The sequence below is a fragment of the Gadus macrocephalus genome, chromosome 13 (genome assembly GCF_031168955.1).
Source record: "Gadus macrocephalus chromosome 13, ASM3116895v1".
NCBI lineage: Eukaryota > Metazoa > Chordata > Actinopteri > Gadiformes > Gadidae > Gadus > Gadus macrocephalus.
In genome coordinates, this window is record NC_082394.1 from 8,672,776 (window position 1) to 8,691,254 (window position 18,479).

The following is an 18,479-nucleotide window of genomic DNA, read 5'->3' on the forward strand; positions in this document are numbered from 1 at the left end:
GTCCGGTGTGTTAGACAACAGAGAGGTCTGCTCAGGTGTGTTAGAGAACAGAGAGGTCTGGTCAGGTGTGTTAGAGAACAGGTAAGGTCGAGTCCGGTGTGTTAGACAACAGAGAGGTCTGCTCAGGTGTGTTAGAGAACAGAGAGGTCTGGTCAGGTGTGTTAGAGAACAGAGAGGTCTGGTCAGGTGTGTTAGAGAACAGAGAGGTCTGGTCAGGTGTGTTAGAGAACAGAGAGGTCTGGTCAGGTGTGTTAGAGAACAGAGAGGTCTGGTCAGGTGTGTTAGAGAACAGGTAAGGTCGGGTGGTCTTTGTATAAAGCATCCACTCAATGACTCTATAATCACAGTGCTATACCAATAGGCATAGTACCACTGACAGTAGTACATGCATACTACGAATACTTAATTTTTACGTTAATACACAAATAATGTTACTGCTGCTAACAGTGCATGGTTAATGTAGTAATATGCCCCCCCGTCCCCAGGTCCTGCGCCACCCGCTGCTGTCCGCCCGCCTCCAGCTGTGCCGGCCGTCTCTCTACCTCCCCGTGTGGTGGGAGGGCGGGAAGCACGACCGGGACCTGCTGATCGGGGCGGCCCGCCACGGCCTCAGCCGCACCGACTACTTCATCCTCAACGACCCCCAGCTCACCTTCCTGGACGCCCACCGCAACTACGTCCAGAAGGAGAGCCAGGCGGCCGTCCTCGCGGGCTACGGCCCCCACCACCACCTCCACGCCGCGGCCCAGCACCACCACCACCACCACCACCACCACCACCCCGCCGCCGCCGTCTCCTCCTCCTCCTCCTCCACGTCCTCCTCCTCGGCCCACCCGCAGCTGCCGCACCCCCACTGCTGCCTCTACGACTCGGGGCTGGGCTGCCACTCGCCCCAGCCCCCGGAGTACCCCCACCCCCACTCCACGCCGCCGCCGGTGCCCTCCCACCCCCACCACCACCACCCCCACCCCCACCTCCACCCGGCGAACCCCGACGGGGCCCAGGGCTCGGCCTCCCCCGGCCTGGCCATGGTGTCCGGACCCCGGGCGGACTTCCTGGACTGCCCCCCGCTGGACGACGGGCTGGAGCTGGGCTCGCTGTCGGCCGACGCCCTGCACGGGGGCAAGGCCTCCAAGGAAGCCCTCAACGGCTTCCCCTTCAACTCGGCCGCCGGGGGGCAGAGCATGCTCAACTCGTACGGGTTGGGGGGCCCGGGCCTGGGCTCCAAGCTGCGCAGTGACGTGCTGGTGGGCCAGCAGGGCTCCTCGGAGGAGACGGGCCTGATGGCTCCATCGGTGGAGCTGGACAGACTGCAGGTGACTCATTTGGTACAATGACCCAAGCGATTAATTGTATGTGTCGCACGTTGTATACATGAAAACGCATCACTCCCGTCATTGAGAATCGTCCTCCACCTCAAATCATGTCATGATGATATTGTTATTATTTCATTTTATTTACATATTTTTTTTGTGCAATCACACGTCGCAGCACTTTCAAACTCACTCGTCTGTTCCTCCGTCCATCCGTATATTCGTCTACCATTTGACCATCCTTATATGCATCCATTAATCTTCCATGGATCTGTCCATCGATCCGCAATGGATCTCCAACCCCCCATTTATCATCCATCCATCTCTATAAGTCCATAACCATCCATCCATCCTGCACCAGCCATTTACTCCCCATGGTCTAACCCCTGACTGGCCCCTCCTCCCCCCCCAGGCTCCCTGGGACGGGACGGACCACTCCAGCCCGGCCCACCACATGTTCAACGAGGCAGACCCCATCCTGGGCCCCCCTACACTGGAGCCGGGCTTCCTGGAGGAGGACGAGGAGGAGGCGCAGGGGCCCGACCCAGGGGGTGAGGAAGGAGGGACTCTGGAGGAGTGCCTGGGCCTCCCGCCCCCGTCCTCCTCCCACCCCTCGGCCGAGGACGCCGGGGAGCCGCTGTCCTCCAGCTACATGCTCTTTAAGGTCAGTCCCACCTGTAGTCCCACCTGTAGTCTCACCTGTAGTCTCACCTGTAGTCCCACCTGTAGTCCCACCTGTAGTCCCACCTGTAGTCCCACCTGTAGTCCCACCTGTAGTCCCACCTGTAGTCCAACCTGTAGTCCCACCTGTAGTCCAACCTGTAGTCTCACCTGTAGTCCCACCTGTAGTCCCACCTGTAGTCCCACCTGTAGTCCCACCTGTAGTCCCACCTGTAGTCCCACCTGTAGTCCAACCTGAAGCCTGTCTTATTGTCCGAGTTGTAGTTCCACCTCTAGTCCAAATTGTAGTCCAACTTGAAGCCTGATTTATTGTCCTGGTGGTAGTCCCTCCCTCTAGCCGAACTTGTAGTCCCTGTAGTCCAACTTGTAGCCTGACTCAGTCCAACATCCAGTCCAACTTGTAGCCCAGTCTTTAGGCCAACTTGTAACTCAACATGGGGTCCAACCTGTAGCCCAACCTCAAGCCAACTTGTATTTAACTGATCTTCTTAGGGTTATTGGTTATGTTTTGATCACATGTCAAAGTGATTCTGTATTTAATATGTGTCTATTGACCAGGACTTTCTGTATATAATTGACCAGGTGTCTCCATATCTAATTGACCATATGTTTCTCTATCTAATTGACCAGTTTTTTTTCTGTACTTCATCTACACAGGGGTTTCTATATTTTATTGACCACGTGTTGGGTTTATTTATTTCCATCCAGGATATCGGTGTGAGTGAAGAAGCCAGCGCTGACCACACCGACCTCTCAACCAGCCCCCCTCCACCCTACGTCCCGCCTCCCCCGCTCTCCCTCTCTGACATCACCGCCCCTGATCCTCACGATAGGCTAGGCCACTCTGATGTCACAGAGCCCCTAGCCAATCATGACGAGGATGAAGGATCCCGGCAGACAGGGAGTGGAGTGTTTGAATTTGATGACAAGGAGGAGGTGGAGGAGATGGATACGGACGACCTGGAGCGGAACTTGGACCCAACAGAGGACCAGGTGCTGGGACACGGAGAGTCCAGCACACACCAAGGTGGGTCACCCAGAGTTAGTGGTCTCAGTTTGGACATTTGTCATTCTAGGAGATACTTTATCCATTCATTGGGGCTGAGGAATGCAACACTAGACTAAGTTTAACTGCTACCACTCTACAATCTACAATCTGTTTTTTATTTTATTTATTTATTATTCATCAGACGGACTTTACCTTATAACCTCTTACATACAAATATTTATTTGTTGCTTTGGAAAGGATAAAAGGGTTTATCCTTACCATAAGGCTTGTGGTTTTATTATGGTAGCTAGTCACACATAGTATTACATCAAATGATGTCAGACTGATATCTCATTATTATTTTACATAACCATCGTAAGAAGGAAAAGCTGTTGTGCGTTCCTGACTTCTCCTTTGTCTCTGCAGCTGACGACCATAGTCTAGGTCTTCTGGACGGACCCTCCCTGGTAGGGGGCCCTATCATCGCCATGACCCCAGAACCAGACATGGAAGCCGGGGAGGAAGACAGCATGGAGACCCCACCCCAACCATCTCCTGACCTCCTGGAGCCACCTTGTTCCGGGGAGGACCTGGAGAACATGGCCCAGGAGGAGCTCGGCTCCCTGGGGAGGCTGGAGCTGAAGACAGCGGGCGACCCAATGGAGGAAGAGGAGAAGCAGGGGGAGGACGTGTTGGATGGACTGGGGCTTGGTCACAGAATCGAACAGAACGGAATGGATGGATGTTCACAGGACATTCCGTCAGCGGACCTCCCACTCATGGAAGGAATGCCAGAAGGTTCTAGTGCAGAAAGGACTCCCATGACCCCAGAAGTTCCGGACGACGATAACCTGGGCCAAGCCATTTCTCTCCCACCCGACTCTGCGTTGTCGCCCTGCGATCATGACGCAGAAGTCGTCACCGGGCAACCGGAGCCACACAAAGGAGAGCTGCAACAAAACCTTTACGCTGCACAATCCATCATCCACTGGTCCACCTCTGATTCGTCCCCGACCGATCTGTCTATGTCTGCCTTCGAGAGGAACGAGAAAGCAGGGTTCCAGCAGTCTCAACATGGAGTTGTAGACCAGGACGACATGGCCAACGCCAGGAGGATCTGTGAGGACAAACCTGGTCAGCTGGGACTGGATGGGAAGTTCTCCGCGTGGCAGGAGGATAGCAAACCGCACCTGGTGGGCCGACCCATCAAGAAGGAGGAGACCAAAGGGGAGGCAATGGAGGAGGAGTTACCTTTGTATCCACACAATGCTCCAGACGTCAAGCCCCCGAACCTCCTCGGATACACCGTCAAGACGGAGGGTCTTGTGCCCAAAACAGAGCAGTTCGAGTTCTCGGTGAAACCCGAAGAGATGGAGTCCAAGTCTGAAGATCTGAGCTTCTCCACCAAAGCCGAGAACCATCTTCAGTTCTCCTCATACGGTTCTGGAATAAAGTCAGAGTCAAAGCCAGGGAGCGTGGACTTGGTTGGGTATCCAGACTGTAACGAACTGAAGCCCGAGACCAAATCAGAAGGTCTTGGCTTTGACGGCTACCCGCACAGCTCTGAGATCAAGCCTGAACCCAAGCCTGAAGGGGTTGGGTTCACAGCCTACCCGGACACAAAGGTGGAGACCAAGAGGGAGTTTCTGGAGGCTGACAGCACGGTGCAGACCCACAAGCTGGAGCAAGGGGAGGGGCTGGCTGAAGCCCCTGAGAGCCCACAGGTCAAAGTTCAGATGAAGGAGGAGAGGCCAAAATCACCAGGTACGCATGGAGTCGAGATGTTTTGAGAAACTGTTGTCCTTAAAAGGATGTCCTTTACTTCATTATACCCTCCAAATACAGTGCTTTGATAAAAGCAAGTTTTCCATTAGTCAAAATAACATTAAGTTGAACGCACCTTGCGTTCCTCTAAAATGTAACATTGTGACCAGGTGTTTCAATATTGTGATGAAAGCATCTTCTGGCTTAGTGTCTAGTTGACCTTTAGCAACCCACTCATCCCCAAACTCCAGACCAACTAGTGAAGTGAAGAAGCCAGCCCCCTTGTAAGAAGTTGTCCCCTTGTAATTTTTGATTGCTCCCTAAAAAAATACTTTCCTCTGGTGCAGCCTTGTTTTATTTAATTTGGGAGGCGCACCTTGTTATTCATCAACTGAAGCTTCCTCCGCCGAGTGCTGATTGGTCCTATCATACCTCCCCCCGTGTGCTGATAAGTCCTAGCATCTTCACAAGTTTCGAAAAAGGCTATTAACCGGTTTAAGGCCAAGTTGATCTGTATAGAGGAACATAATGGGAACTTGCCAGATCGAGATGGTCTCTTGAAGCTCGAATGACCATGTGAATGAATGAACATGTGAAAGACAGTTGTGTTGAGTGATGTGACTGAAGCGTTGATGTTTGATTGCGTGTGAGGTTGTTTGTGTTTGACTTCCAGGCGGACGGTTCTGGGTTGAAACCCACTAACCTAGCAGTCTGACCTTCAAGCATCCAAGGGCAAGACGCACCCTTTGGATAACAGCGGCTCATAGTCAGTGGCCCACGTCTAAATAATAAACCCAAATCAACGTTCTACTGCCTGTGTTCCCCCGGTCCAGTGCCTGTGGTGGAGTCCTACCCGCCCAGCCCTCGCTTCGCCTCCTCCCTCGCCATGTGTGAGCTTCCAGACAGCCTCCATGACGCCCGCGAGCCCACCATCGCCCAGCTGCTGCAGGAGAAAGCCCTCTACTCCTTCTCCGAGTGGCCCAAGGTACCTCCAGAGTAGATTGTTGATGAATCCTGATTATCTACATTAACCTAATCCCAGGAGAACGCCCTCTTCTCTTTATCCCGTGGTCCAAGGTACATCCAGATTACATTTGATTATAAATTAGTATTGATTATATTCAATTATATATTTGTTTAAATGATTGATGATTCGTGATAAGATTGCGTGTATTCAACTAATCTCACAAGAAAGCCTTCTTCTCCTTCCTGAGGGGCCAAAACTACCTCTAGAATAAGATGATTAATTAGATTATAGATTAATCTTTAATTTATATTATGCACATACAATTATCTCAGGGGAAAGTCCCAAGATTATAGATATTATTATAGATTAATCTTGACTAGGTTACACACATTATAAATCCCGGGACTCCTTCTCCGGGTGGCCCAAATAAGAGATTATATAAAATGTTATATATTAGAATATGTACAATATGTATTACACTACATTCTCTAATGGATATTGTAGTTATCCCAGGACAATGTTTTCTACTCCTTCCCCAAGTGGCTCATTCTACTCTTTCAGATTGTATGACATGAATTTCTGACATTACATACGATTCTCTAATGATCAGGTTACTAAAACAAAAAACTGTATCGAAGGCGCTTAATCAGTGTGATGTTCCACTTCCTGTCAGGATCGCGTCATCATCAACCGCCTGGACAGCATCTGTCACGCTGTGCTGAAGGGGAAGTGGCCTTCGTCCAGTCAACAGTACGACTCCCCGAGCTCTCTGGCCGCTAACCCCTGCCTGGCCAACAGCCTAGCCCAGCATCATCCACTCCGGGCTGGCTACCTCCCTACTACAGCCCCCTGCTCCATCTCTGCAGGCCCCACAGGGCCCCACCAGGCCCGACTCCAACAGCCCAGCCCTGGGTTAGCCTTCTCTATCCCTCCCCCGCTCACCAGACTACCCAAGGTAAAACCAGTAATGATTATAATCAATAATGATCATTAATATGGGAATGACCCCCTCCATTCACTGTCTTGTACATATGATTGTATGTCTGCATAGAAACACATTCTGCCATGTCATTGGTCCATAAGTGTCCAGTCTAGTATTCACTGCTTGGAAAAAAAAGTATTCACTGCTAGTTTACCAGCCTTCTTTAGCAGACCTAGATTAGGAAATTGACATGAACTAACTCAGATGAGCAAGTATTCATAAATTGACCTACATTAAACTGAGCTATTTTAGTTTATCTAGCCTAGATTAGCTAATCATAAGAAGCAAGTCGACATCAGAAAACCTGTATGAAAGAACTAGATAAACAATATTATGTTTAATTACTTAAGCAATTCTTGGTTAACAAGCATATATTTGAATTAACCTACGTTGGCTAATTTAGGTCATTCAAGCGTAGATTAGCCCTCGGGTTGGTGCCTGGTGTAGCCGACAGGTGTATCAGAGTCTCAACTCAGATGTAGCAGACTTGTCTATCTCGGTTCTTTACCCAGGTGAAGCCGACAGGTGTATTAGGTTCTCTACTCAGTTGGAGCAGCATGTCTACCTGGGTTCTATACCCAGGTTAAGTGGACAGGTGTATCTGTGTTGTATCCAAGTCCATATGTGTGTCTAACGACATTATCTCTCATTCTCTATCTCCCTCCCACCCTGTCTGTCTCCTCACCTGTCTCTCTCGCTCACCTGCTTGCCCACCCGTCTCTGTCCCTCCCAACCTGTGTTACTCTCCATACCTGTCTCTCGCCCTTGTCCCGCTGTCCTCCTCCCTGTCTGTCTCCCTCTCCACCTCTATATCTCCCTCTCTTATTCCCACCAATCCATCTATCCCCCCACTCTACTCCACATCTCTCCCCCCACCTGTTTCGCCACCTGTCCCTCTCTCCCTGCTCCTGTCTCTCTCTCCCTACCTGTCTCTCCCTGCTCCTTTCCTGTCTCTCTCCCTACCCGTCCCTCTCTCCCTACCCGTCCCTCTCTCCCTACCTGTCTCTCTCTCCCTACCTGTCTCTCTCTCTCCCTACCTGTCTCTCTCTCCCTACCTGTCTCTCTCTCTCCCTACCCGTCCCTCTCTCCCTACCCGTCCCTCTCTCCCTGCTCCTTTCCTGTCTCTCTCCCTGCTCCTTTCCTGTCTCTCTCCCTGGACCTGACAGTACAAGGCCCGTGGCGGGGCTTCTGGGCGTGGTCAGTGGCGGCTCACGTCCTTGCCTCTCTTACAGGAGAGGTTGGTGGCCCCGCCCTACCTCCCTGAGCTCAAACGGGCCGGGGGGCGGCGGCCCTACGACTATGAGGCCGCCATCTTGGCCTCTGCCAGCAAAACGTCGGCCTCCTCTTCCTCATCCTTGTCCGGCGCCGTCGGCGGTGACAAACCCCCGTTGGTGGCTCCGCCCTCTCACCGCGCGGGCGGACCCATGTTGCTCAACGGCTGGCAGGAAGTGGCCATCGACCTGACCAAACCGTCGGGGGATATGGCCGGAGGCACCCGTACCAGCAGCAGCAGCAGTATGGGAGGAGGAGGGGGTGCCATGACGACCATGACGACGACGACAATGGCCGGCTCTGGCCACAAGCTCCCCCCGCCCATCACGGCGCCGCTGGGGGGTCTGGACATGGCGGGCATCCTCCAGGCGGGCCTCATCCACCCCGTGACGGGACAGATCGTCAACGGCAACACGAGGGGGGACGACTCGCTGAGGAGGAGGCGTGGCAGGAGGAGGAACATGGAGGCGCTGTACTCGGAGTTCGCCAAGAGCAGAGGACTCCAGCTGCAGGAGGCCATGGTACGAGGAGAGGAGGAGGAGGAGGAGGAGGAGGAGGAGGAGTAGGAGGAGGAAGAGGGAGAGGGAGGATTGAGATGTAATGTGTTGTTCTTTGGAACCCAACTAGATTACCACACTAATAACAGCTCTCTTCTCTTCCTCTCTTTTTCTCTCTCGCCACTCTCACCCCCTCTCATTCTTCCCTCCCTATCTCTACCGTCGCTCTCTTTCGCTGTTTCTTCCTCCATCCTCCCTTCCCCCCTTCCCCATCCCTCTTCCTCCCTTCTCTGGTGTCCACCTCTCCCCCTCATTCCCTATTCACCTCCCTTCACTCTCTCTGTCTGTATCTCTCTCTCACTCCCTCTTCTCTCACTCTCCCCCCCCCCTCCCCCACTCTATACAGGGCAGGGTGGAGGCAGTCAGCCACTCCTCCGTCTCCTCCTCCACCTCCTCGCCCTCTCCCTCGCCGTCGGACCGCCCCCCCGGCCCCCCAACCCCCTCCTCCTCCTGCTCCACCCCCACCCCCGCCCCCACCCCGCCCCAGACCGACACGTTGGCCGCTGATAGGCAGGCGGCCAGTAAGGGCCTTCTGGATTGGCTGAGGCAGAACCCGGGCTACAGCATGGACCTGCCAGCCTTCGCCCACGTGAGTCCCCAGGGCTCGGCCTCTCCGACCATGCTGTGACCTCACAGAAAATATTTTTTTACAAATTGTTCTCCTGTTCAGCTGAGCTTGGGTGCGATCGTTTTAGCACCCCAGAGGGGTTTCAGTTCCAAATACCTAATCAGTATCTTACCTACCGTACTAATGTGTTAATACATTTCTCTACAATAAATGAAGAAATTATGAAAGGCAGCTTAATAGAACCTTAGTGCCATTGGTTCCTTCCAGTCGAAGATGTTTAGTTGAGTTGAGACGTTACCCTCTCCCCCCCCCCCCCCCCACCCTCAGTCCGGGCTCCATGGCCTGGTGGAGCGGCCCAAGCAGCGCCGACATCGCTGTAAAGACCCCACCAAGCTGGACGTCAGCTCCCTCACCGGGGAGGAGAGGGTCCCTGTGGTGCACCGGGGGACCGGGCGCCGGGTACGCACACTCATCTGCACGCACAAACGCACACGCACGCACACATGCAGTCAGTGGCTCTCAGTCACTCGCATATTACCGATACACAAGTATATATCATCGTTATGTTAGCGTATATTCTGAGTATTATACAGTGATATTCGAGCCCCGAGCGCACGGATAGGCCGGGACCACTCTCAGTCTATCCAGCAGGAAGCGGCAGTGCCGATGTGTTGGTCATCTCTCCCCTGCTCTTCTCTGTGCTGCAGCTAGGGGGCGCCATGGCCCCAGCCATCAAGGAGCTGTCCCAGTGGTTGGACGCTAACTCAGAGTACTACGTAGCGCCAGATTGGGCCGATGTCATCAAGACCTCCGTGAGTAGCGCACGCAAACACCAAACGGTTACAAACCTGGACATGGCGTCCGTGAGGTCACCCATTGGTTCACACGCCGCCGCTTTGAGGGCGTAGATCTGCTGCTAGACCAGCAGCGGAGATGATCGGCGTTTGGCATATTGCTCAATCAGCGAACATAGGAGGCAGTGGTTGAGTAATGGTAATGCAGCATGAGTAAACATCGAGTAAACATTGAGTAAAAAAACAATGCTTTTCCCTGTGCCAGGGTTTCCTCCCGGAGGTGAAGTTCGGGCGGATCCTGACGGAGCCGATCCACAGGGACCCGGGGTCGCGCCGGCGGGGGCGTCGGCCTCGCAGCGAGATGCCCAAGCCCCTCCTCTCCGTGTCGGAGGCGTCGGGCCTGGCCCCGCCCCTCTTCCTGAACGGGGGTATGATGGGCAGCATGGACTCCATGGTGGCCATGCAGAACCTCCGCGCCGGCCTCCCGGGCATCCCCATCTCGGGCATCATGGCGGCCGGCTTCCCCCACGGCTTCGCCGCGGCCGTGTCGGCGGCGGGGGCAGGGGGCTCGTCGTCCGAGGACGGCAAGAACGGCCTGAGCATGCTGCCCATGATGCTCCACCACAGCATGTCCCACCCCCAGCACGCCATGTTCAGCGTGGGCGCGCTGATGTCGCCCCACCCCAGCTCCTCCTCCGCCGGGACCGCCATGGTCACCACGACGACCACGGTGCAGTCGGCGTCGGGCGACCTCAGCCCCTCCCCCTCCCAGAGGTCGATGACCCCGGCGGAGCGGGACGGCTCGTCCCCCTCCTCGCGTTTGGGAGGAGGAGGAGGAGGAGGAGAGGGGAAGGACCGCAGGAGGGAGGAGAAGGGAGGGTGTGGAGGAGGCGGAGGGGGAGCGGGCGGCGACGGGGGTCAAAGGTTATCGGGGGCGGACGCCGTAGCCATCATCACCTCCTCCAGCGGCGGTCACCTGACCTCGAGTCACCTGAGCTCGGGTCACCTGACCTCGCAGGGTGGTCACCTGAGCCTGCAGGGCGGTCACCTGACCTCGGGTCACATGACCTCACAGGGTGGTCACCTGGGCTTCAACCCCTTCCTCATCCCCAGCATGTCCCACGGCCTCCTCTACCCCCACATGTTCCTCCCCCACGGCGGGGTCATGACCCTGCCCGCCATGCCCCCCACCCCCCCCAACGGCCCCCCCGCTGGCAGCCCCAAGCGGAGGAGGAAGAGGGTGAGGGAGGAGGAGCGGTTCAGGGAGGAGGAGAGCGAGGCAAGAGGAGCCGAGGAGAGAGACGCTGCGGCGCAGGCGGAGGCTGAGGCTCTCCTTCATCCATCCAGCTCGTCCTCCTCGTCTTTAGTCCTCCCCTCCTCCTCCTCCTCCTCCTCGCTATCTGACCCCCCAGCGGCCAACCAGAACCCTATCACCCGGGAACCTCAACCCCCGAACCCCCCTCCAACAGGGGGCTGCTCTGGGGAGCAGAGAGAGGAGGCCGGCGAGGGAGGAGAGGAGGTGGAGAGAGGAGTGGAGATGAGGAGAGGAGAGGAGTTAGAAGGAGGAGAGGAGGTGGCGGGAGCGGTTGTTACCAGAGAGGAGGAGGAGGAGAAGGAGGTGTGTGAGCCCGACAGACGTATGGAAGGAGAGGAGGGCTAGTGGAGAACAGAAGGGAACAAGGGAACAAAGGAGTACAAGCGATTCCACCTTCACCTCCTCTCTCGGGCGCTCCTCCTTGACTGCAGTGTAAAGTTTGTGTCGTGTCCGTCGATGTTTATGTAAAAGACTTTGTAACGATGACCATGAGGACTCGGTATGATTCTATATGACATGTTTGTACACCTATAAGTACCCCACAACCCGCCTCTATAGTGCTCCTACAGAGGACAAACTCGTCTGTCAGTCTTTCTCTTGGTGCAGAGTGCAAACAAACTCCTCCCCGCCTCCTCCCGCCTCTTCATATCGGAGGAGCGCTTCAGTATTGGTGTGTGAATAGTATCGTAGTGATGTGAGCTGCTGTCTTGTTGATCTACTTTGGGAGGTTAGGGTGTTCCAACCGGGCACACTATGGTGGGACACTGAGCTTCTACACAGACATGGAGACGTGGCCTGTTGGTTGGGAGGGAAACTGACTGAACATGTGGTTCTACTCAGACGATGTTGTTACCGCAGGGTGAGAGGTGAAAAAGTTACAATCAACAATTGAGTCATTTTGGAGACTTACGGTGAATACAGTTAATCAAGGAGCTGGTAGGGGTTAGACAGTGAATACAGAGACAGTTCATTAAAGACCAGGTAGGGTTTGGAGAGTGACTACAGAGACGTTCATTAAGGGGCAGGTCAGGGTTAGACAGTAGATACAGAGAGAGACAGGTATGGGATAGACGTCTTTCTCACGGAGGCCTGCAGGTAGATGAAGTATGGAGAGCAGTTGTAGTCAGACCTCCCGTATAGTGCACAATTCTGTCGTTCATCCTGTGCTCCAAATTGACTTGGTTGTATGAATACAAGAGTCCAGATTTAATTTTACAGAAACATCTTTATCTTTACATATCTGCCGATAACTATAGATGAAGTGGTATTTGTAGATCTCCATCGATGAGTTCCCCATGGATGGTGAATCATATACAGGAATCTACACATACATGAAGAGGTGTGAGTAGATTCCTATAGATTCCGCTAATGACTAGTCCACCCTGAAGAAAATAAGACATGTCTGAGTCGGACTGCAGGAGAATGAGAGAGGTTCTGATGCTCAGAGTATTTCACCCTGCTCTCCCTTGCACACATTGGTGTTCTGAGCGACAAGTTGAACTAGCCGTAGGCTTTAATAGAGTTGGAGGAGCTAAGGACCCTCTAGGTCATGTGACTGGGACTTGGAGTACTTTCATTGGTTGGTTGGTGGCCAATATGATATGATTAGGGTTCTGAATGCAACAACATGGAGAGTCCATCAATTTAATCAGTTCCCAAATATTCCAGTCATGTAACTTAAATCTTAAGAATTTGTCCCCTTTTAATTTCCGAGACGATATCAATGTTAACGTTGGAAACGATCATTGGATATTGATTATGTATTTGTATTGTCCACCTTTTAACAGTAGGATCATGTTGTATCAGTGTTAGAATGCTACAAGTTGGATGAAACAATCCCGGGCATGAATGTTGTATCTTGAGTTAAACCAAGCCGTCTGCCAGTCACCCAGATTTCATTTTAGTTTCACTTTCACAATGTTTTTGTTTTGAAGCCACCATGCTGCTGTGTGGCCGCGTTCAAAAGAAAAGGTCATTGATCTCCTGTCTAGGAAAAAGAACCAGTGCTGTGTTCCAATATCCATACTTCCATGAGTCACTTAAACGTGGTGTTTGTAATAACACCGTTATTTTTTCAGTAACGGGGTAATCTAACTAATAACTGTTTCCGTCGTTACAACGCTGTTACTGTATGTTAAATGAGGTGCGTTACTATTAATTGATTGTGATTGAATTGCGTAATCCGAACGCACCCCTGGCTCCACACACAAACTGCTCGGGAGGAGACCGGGTGGGTTAACAACGAGATAAGCAATTATGATTGGCTAAGGCAGAGTCATATTTCATGGTAGCCAATCAGATCCAGTGTTTTTACAGTCCTTTCAGTACACTTATTTTCGCCCGATCTGAATTGGAACGCCCTACCCTACGTACTCAAACTAAGGCTAGTAAGTACGGATTGTGTGGATATTGGAACACAGGAGAGAACAAAGGAAGAAACCAAACTAAGATACTAAAATATGACTCCATAAACTACCTGGAAGGGTTTGATCGGACATGGGAGCTGAGAACAATCCTGAGATTATTTGGTTTCATTATTTTTGTGAGATGTTTGTCTAAAGATGTTTTTGTACATTTTTGCAACACATAGTCACTTTGAACCCCTGTTGGTCCTGTTACCAGGCCCTAATTAATGTACTTCCTGTTTGAAAGGCAACACACGACATCACACACTGTCCAATAAGCAGCCAGGGGGAGGGGAGAGGATCCCAGTAGAAGCGGTTCTATTGGTCGGTTGGGTTCAGAGGTGGAGGAGTTGGAAGCATTGTCAAGGGACTTGTAATGTTGTATTTCACGTAAATTGTTTGTTCGGAAAATCTGATGTGTCCGTATTCAGCCGTTTGTCTCAAAGGGAAGAATATGAGAAGCCAGTGGACAGGGAGAGGGGAAGAGGAGGGAGACAAATAGCGTTGTAATAATTATACTCCCGAGTTCCCCTCGATCCGCACGCAAGGACGAAAGGTGTCACTCCATCTCCATCCATGGCTGTATATCGCTTTCTAACTCTCCTCATTCACTCTGCGTTTTCTGGTCTTGATGGTCCACCGACCGATGGCGTGACTTACATGGTGTGTTTGTAAGGAACCATGTTGTCCTCTGTGGGATGCAACACTCTACATTAAGGGGCAAATCATAGGTTTTATTTGCTCTCATGACAGGGTATGTATTTTGGTAGGGGGTTGTACGTCAGTGTTGTTCTTTTTGAAACGATGTCGGCCTGTTTTTTTCTTCTGTTACCTGTAAATGAATACATTTTTGCACAGTATATTTTGATGAATGTTTACCTGTCAATGTACTGTCTGTTCTTTCCCCTTTTTTTGTTAGGGCGCGTGTTGCCTTTCTGTTTGTGTGCTTGTGTGCTTGCATGTGCACACGTGCACACACACAGTTCTGTCCCGGACATTATTATTATTATTATTATTATTATTACTGAGCTGTCTATTTTATCTCTCTCGCCCCCGAAGGACACCTTCAAAAAAACAAAAAAACATGACAGAAAAATTGTTGCCTTGTCACAATAATGTGGCTACATATAATTTATTGTACACTTTATCATTTTTTTTTTTTTTTGCTTTGCCAAATTCACACCAAATATGTTTTTTGTTTCTTAGATTTCATATACTCCACGTCACATGCCTTATTTAGCTAGCTTTATATAGCCACTTTGTTACGTCTTCATATTGGAAATTATTATATCAAGACTTAAGTTTAGTTGATGTTACCCATCAGATGCATGCATACACAGCCTTGCCCATGGGCAAGAACAACCAGAGGGGTAGAAGTGACCTGGTAGTACTCTGGTGCCCTAGTCCAAAGTCTCTCATTGAGACTCTTGTGTCGCCCACGTTGCCTTTTAAAAGTTTGATCTGGAATTCTAATCAATCGGCCTTGAAGCACAAAGGAGAATATGAAACAGCAGTGCCTCTGAAGTCCCTTTAGTCTCTATCGACTGTGTAACAGCCTGGCAGTGGCATAGTGGCTCCCATTGCTTGGAGGTGGGATCTCCCTGGCTGGGATGGCACTGTTTGCAGACGATTTCATGTTTTATCTGCAGTTGTTAAGGACTAAACCAGGTCTCTACAAGTAGCATCTGGCTAAGCAACGCACACGTTGTGTGCATACAAATTAAGAATTGGATCTTTTGAGTTCTTGTGTGTCTAAATATCGAGCGATTTGGCAACAACGTACCAAAAGATGACTATAATAGAGTTCAGTTTGTTTCCTATGTTTTTAACCAACAAAAACACCATCCACCATAATTCCACAGCCCACTCACGCACCCAATGTTTTGTTACTTGTTGGCTCAGGTGCGAAAGAACGAGTATAACATTCACAGGTCAAGTTTGTTACAACTGTCAGAGGATTTTCTAAGTCTTGTTATGCCATATATTATCTTTTCTTTGTCTTGGCTGTGTTGGTTGTTGGCTCTTCTCCTGTAACTCCTTTCATGGCACTTCAAATGTTACTTCAGCCTCAACACATAAAGTAATGCAGATGTATCTCTGGTCACAAATCTGATTTCAAAATATTGCAGATGAAGTCTGCTAATGTTTCACTAATTCTTGTTACATGTTCTGACAAGCAGTCAAACTGTGATGAACTTAACTTGTGCCACATAGCACATAGGTGGAGGGGTAAGTTAAATTAGCCTGTTATATAAACCAGTGAGTATTCGACTGAAATTCAACATTGTACCAAATGAATGAATCACATCAAGACTGTTTTTGTTATTGTATGCACATTAATTGGAAGATTAGTATTTAACAAGAACAGATGTCGTTCATGCAAGCAAAATATTTTTCATGTTCCAAGTTTCAAAAATAATTGATTGTTAGGGAAAATCCAAACCCGCTGATCCCAAACTGCCAGGATCCAGGGGCTAAACCTTCTCAAGATGTATTACATGTATTACTAATAGTGGGCTGTACCTTAGAAAGATCCACCCCCAAAAGTCTGTTGCAGGGGAAATTACTACATGTCTTCATGAATACTATTTCTTGTCTATATATTATTTAGCGTATTATTTCCCTCCACAGCAGCAAAGGAGTAACACTCCAGGTCCATTACTCTAATGCACTTTTAACACATTTGATCCGGTTTCGATGCGACTTCTGAGTTCGGATCGCAAACTGCGACAACTTTGCGATTGGGATTCAGTAGTCTCATGAAGCCCACCATCTAACAGAGAAACTGCCGTGTTGACGGTATTCAAAGCAGTTTCTCTCTACAGTCTGACAAAGGGTCACTTTTCATAGCAGAAAACGACAAGTTAAAATGGTAAAACAGGCAATCAGCATGCATTAGACACGTATCACTATAGAATGATATACCGAGAGAAATAAAAACACTTGCCAAACATGCCACCAACACACTGCAAATGGTTTAACTATTATTTTCAAGGTGTCAGTATCAAGTTGAGTTACGTTAATGTCTGTCTGTAAACCACCTCATCCGAACCGTTTTGCTAACCGCTATTAACATTGACCCAGCAGCACTGCTACATGACGCTAACGACGATACCTGGTTGATCCAGACGTACAACCTCCGATGGTGAATTAAAAACTGTTGTGGTGTGTTATTCAGTTATTTTTTTCTGTTTGTAGCTAGCTCTGTAGCTGGCGCTAGCTCGGTTCCCCCCATTTGGACCAATATCATCACCACAACTTGGTATGTGTGATCTTTTATTGTGCAATAAAAGACGACTTTCAACTTGTACCTCAGATGTCCTTGGTCTGATTATCCAAAATATGCCCTGTGCTTCTCTGTTCTAGGTTTTTCATACCAACCCTGTCAGTATCGTTCCTAATCACGGGCAGATCTACAGGGGGGCAAGGGGGGGCAGCCCAACTTTAGAGTCATGCAGCCTCCCTATTTTTTTTTTTTAAACTACTCATGAAAAATAAACCGTCACTATGTCCACAAGCCTCCCAAAGCATTGAAACAAACAATAATGAAGGAATAATGAATGAATATATAAAAAACTGACATTTGAAACCACTTCATAATGTTTAACAAGGGGTCCCCGTTTTAGGGCGAAGTTACAACACTACACAATTCTAGTTAGGAGATAAAGCATTTTTACCTCTTTTTTTTTTTTTTTTTTCTTAGCTAGGCTTTAACCGACCTAGGCGTACTACACAATTCACTTACTCTCTCAAATCTCAGCAATGAGAATGCACAAATTCAACCAAGTCACGTCCTTTACTTTAAAAATTGGGGAAATAAAAAATACAATTTGATGAAGTAGCCTAGTAGGACATGGCCATACAGTGTATATTTAATATAATGGTTTTAACCAAATCCTTTTACATCTTTTTAGACTCTTGCAGGCCAGATTAGCTGGACAGTGTCAATAATTATACTTGAAGAAAATACTTTTGTTTTGAGAATAATGAAAAGGAAAATTGCGAAGAAAATTCTGAGAAGTGCAAAGGAGGAAGAGAAGGAGGGAAAGGAAAAAGAAGACAATAGGCCTATAGTGAGAGCAGGAGGAGGCCACAGAATGAGATAAAATAAGTGAAAGAGAAGATGGAAAATAAGATGAACGTGAGGGATGAAGAGGAGGCTTCAGATTCAGACAGAGGCAGGGAGTGATCAGGAGGCAGATGAAGATGACAGGGATGCAGAGGGTCCTGAAGTCCCAGCTGGACCAAATGGTATGTTTCTATTCTCCTTACTATACATTTCAGTGCAGTAAAATAATATGTTACTCACTGTGTTATAAAGTGTTTATAGTTATTGCCTATTTTCTGTTGTATACTGTATGTTATGGGGTAATTATTTACTCTTATTTTATCTTTTTAAGGAAGAATTCGTTTTGTTAGTGGCTGAAATACACCAGGCAAAAATACTTAAATAAACAGAGAAAATGGCAAATTTCCACAAGTTTAATGAGGACTGCTATGCATGCATTTATTTATCTGTAAAAAAAAAAAAATAGAATCAATTCGTGTATCCAAATTTGCTTTATTTAATATAAACTAGCGTTTTTTATTGAAGTAAGGCTCAGGAATAATTAATTAATACACCAGGCATATAAAAGAATACTAGCCTTGTGTATAACTATGAATAGAGTCAGGAACAGGGCAATAAGAAGACGCTGAACAGGGGCCCATCGGAACCATCCCTCTTGTGGCCAGTAGAGGGCAATGACCTACTCAGGCCAGGGCTTTCCCGCTAGGAAACTCCTGTTAATGGTTTTTATTCGTGGCCTTAGGATGACTCTACCAGAGTTAATGTCCAAAAGAAGCCCCTCGTACCCCCCTCTGTTTCCACCTC

The 18,479-nt window shown here is 49.7% G+C and overlaps 1 protein-coding gene across 5 annotated transcripts in view; it reads left to right on the forward strand.

Moving 5' to 3' along the window:
• chd6 (chromodomain helicase DNA binding protein 6) overlaps positions 1-16,916 on the forward strand; it is a 54,866-nt gene extending 37,950 nt beyond the window's left edge. For 4 of the 5 annotated variants that reach the window (XM_060068892.1, XM_060068893.1, XM_060068891.1 and 1 more), the window contains exons 35-45: positions 486-1,316; positions 1,726-1,977; positions 2,703-3,021; positions 3,409-4,746; positions 5,580-5,731; positions 6,387-6,668; positions 7,862-8,488; positions 8,871-9,113; positions 9,420-9,551; positions 9,800-9,904; positions 10,152-16,916. In XM_060068892.1, coding sequence (XP_059924875.1) covers positions 486-1,316; positions 1,726-1,977; positions 2,703-3,021; positions 3,409-4,746; positions 5,580-5,731; positions 6,387-6,668; positions 7,862-8,488; positions 8,871-9,113; positions 9,420-9,551; positions 9,800-9,904; positions 10,152-11,546 — 5,676 coding nt within the window. In that variant the 3' untranslated portion in view covers positions 11,547-16,916. The remainder of the gene's footprint in view (positions 1-485; positions 1,317-1,725; positions 1,978-2,702; positions 3,022-3,408; positions 4,747-5,579; positions 5,732-6,386; positions 6,669-7,861; positions 8,489-8,870; positions 9,114-9,419; positions 9,552-9,799; positions 9,905-10,151) is intronic. The other variant, XM_060068895.1, reaches the window with a different exon arrangement.
• The last annotated feature ends 1,563 nt before the right edge of the window (positions 16,917-18,479 follow it).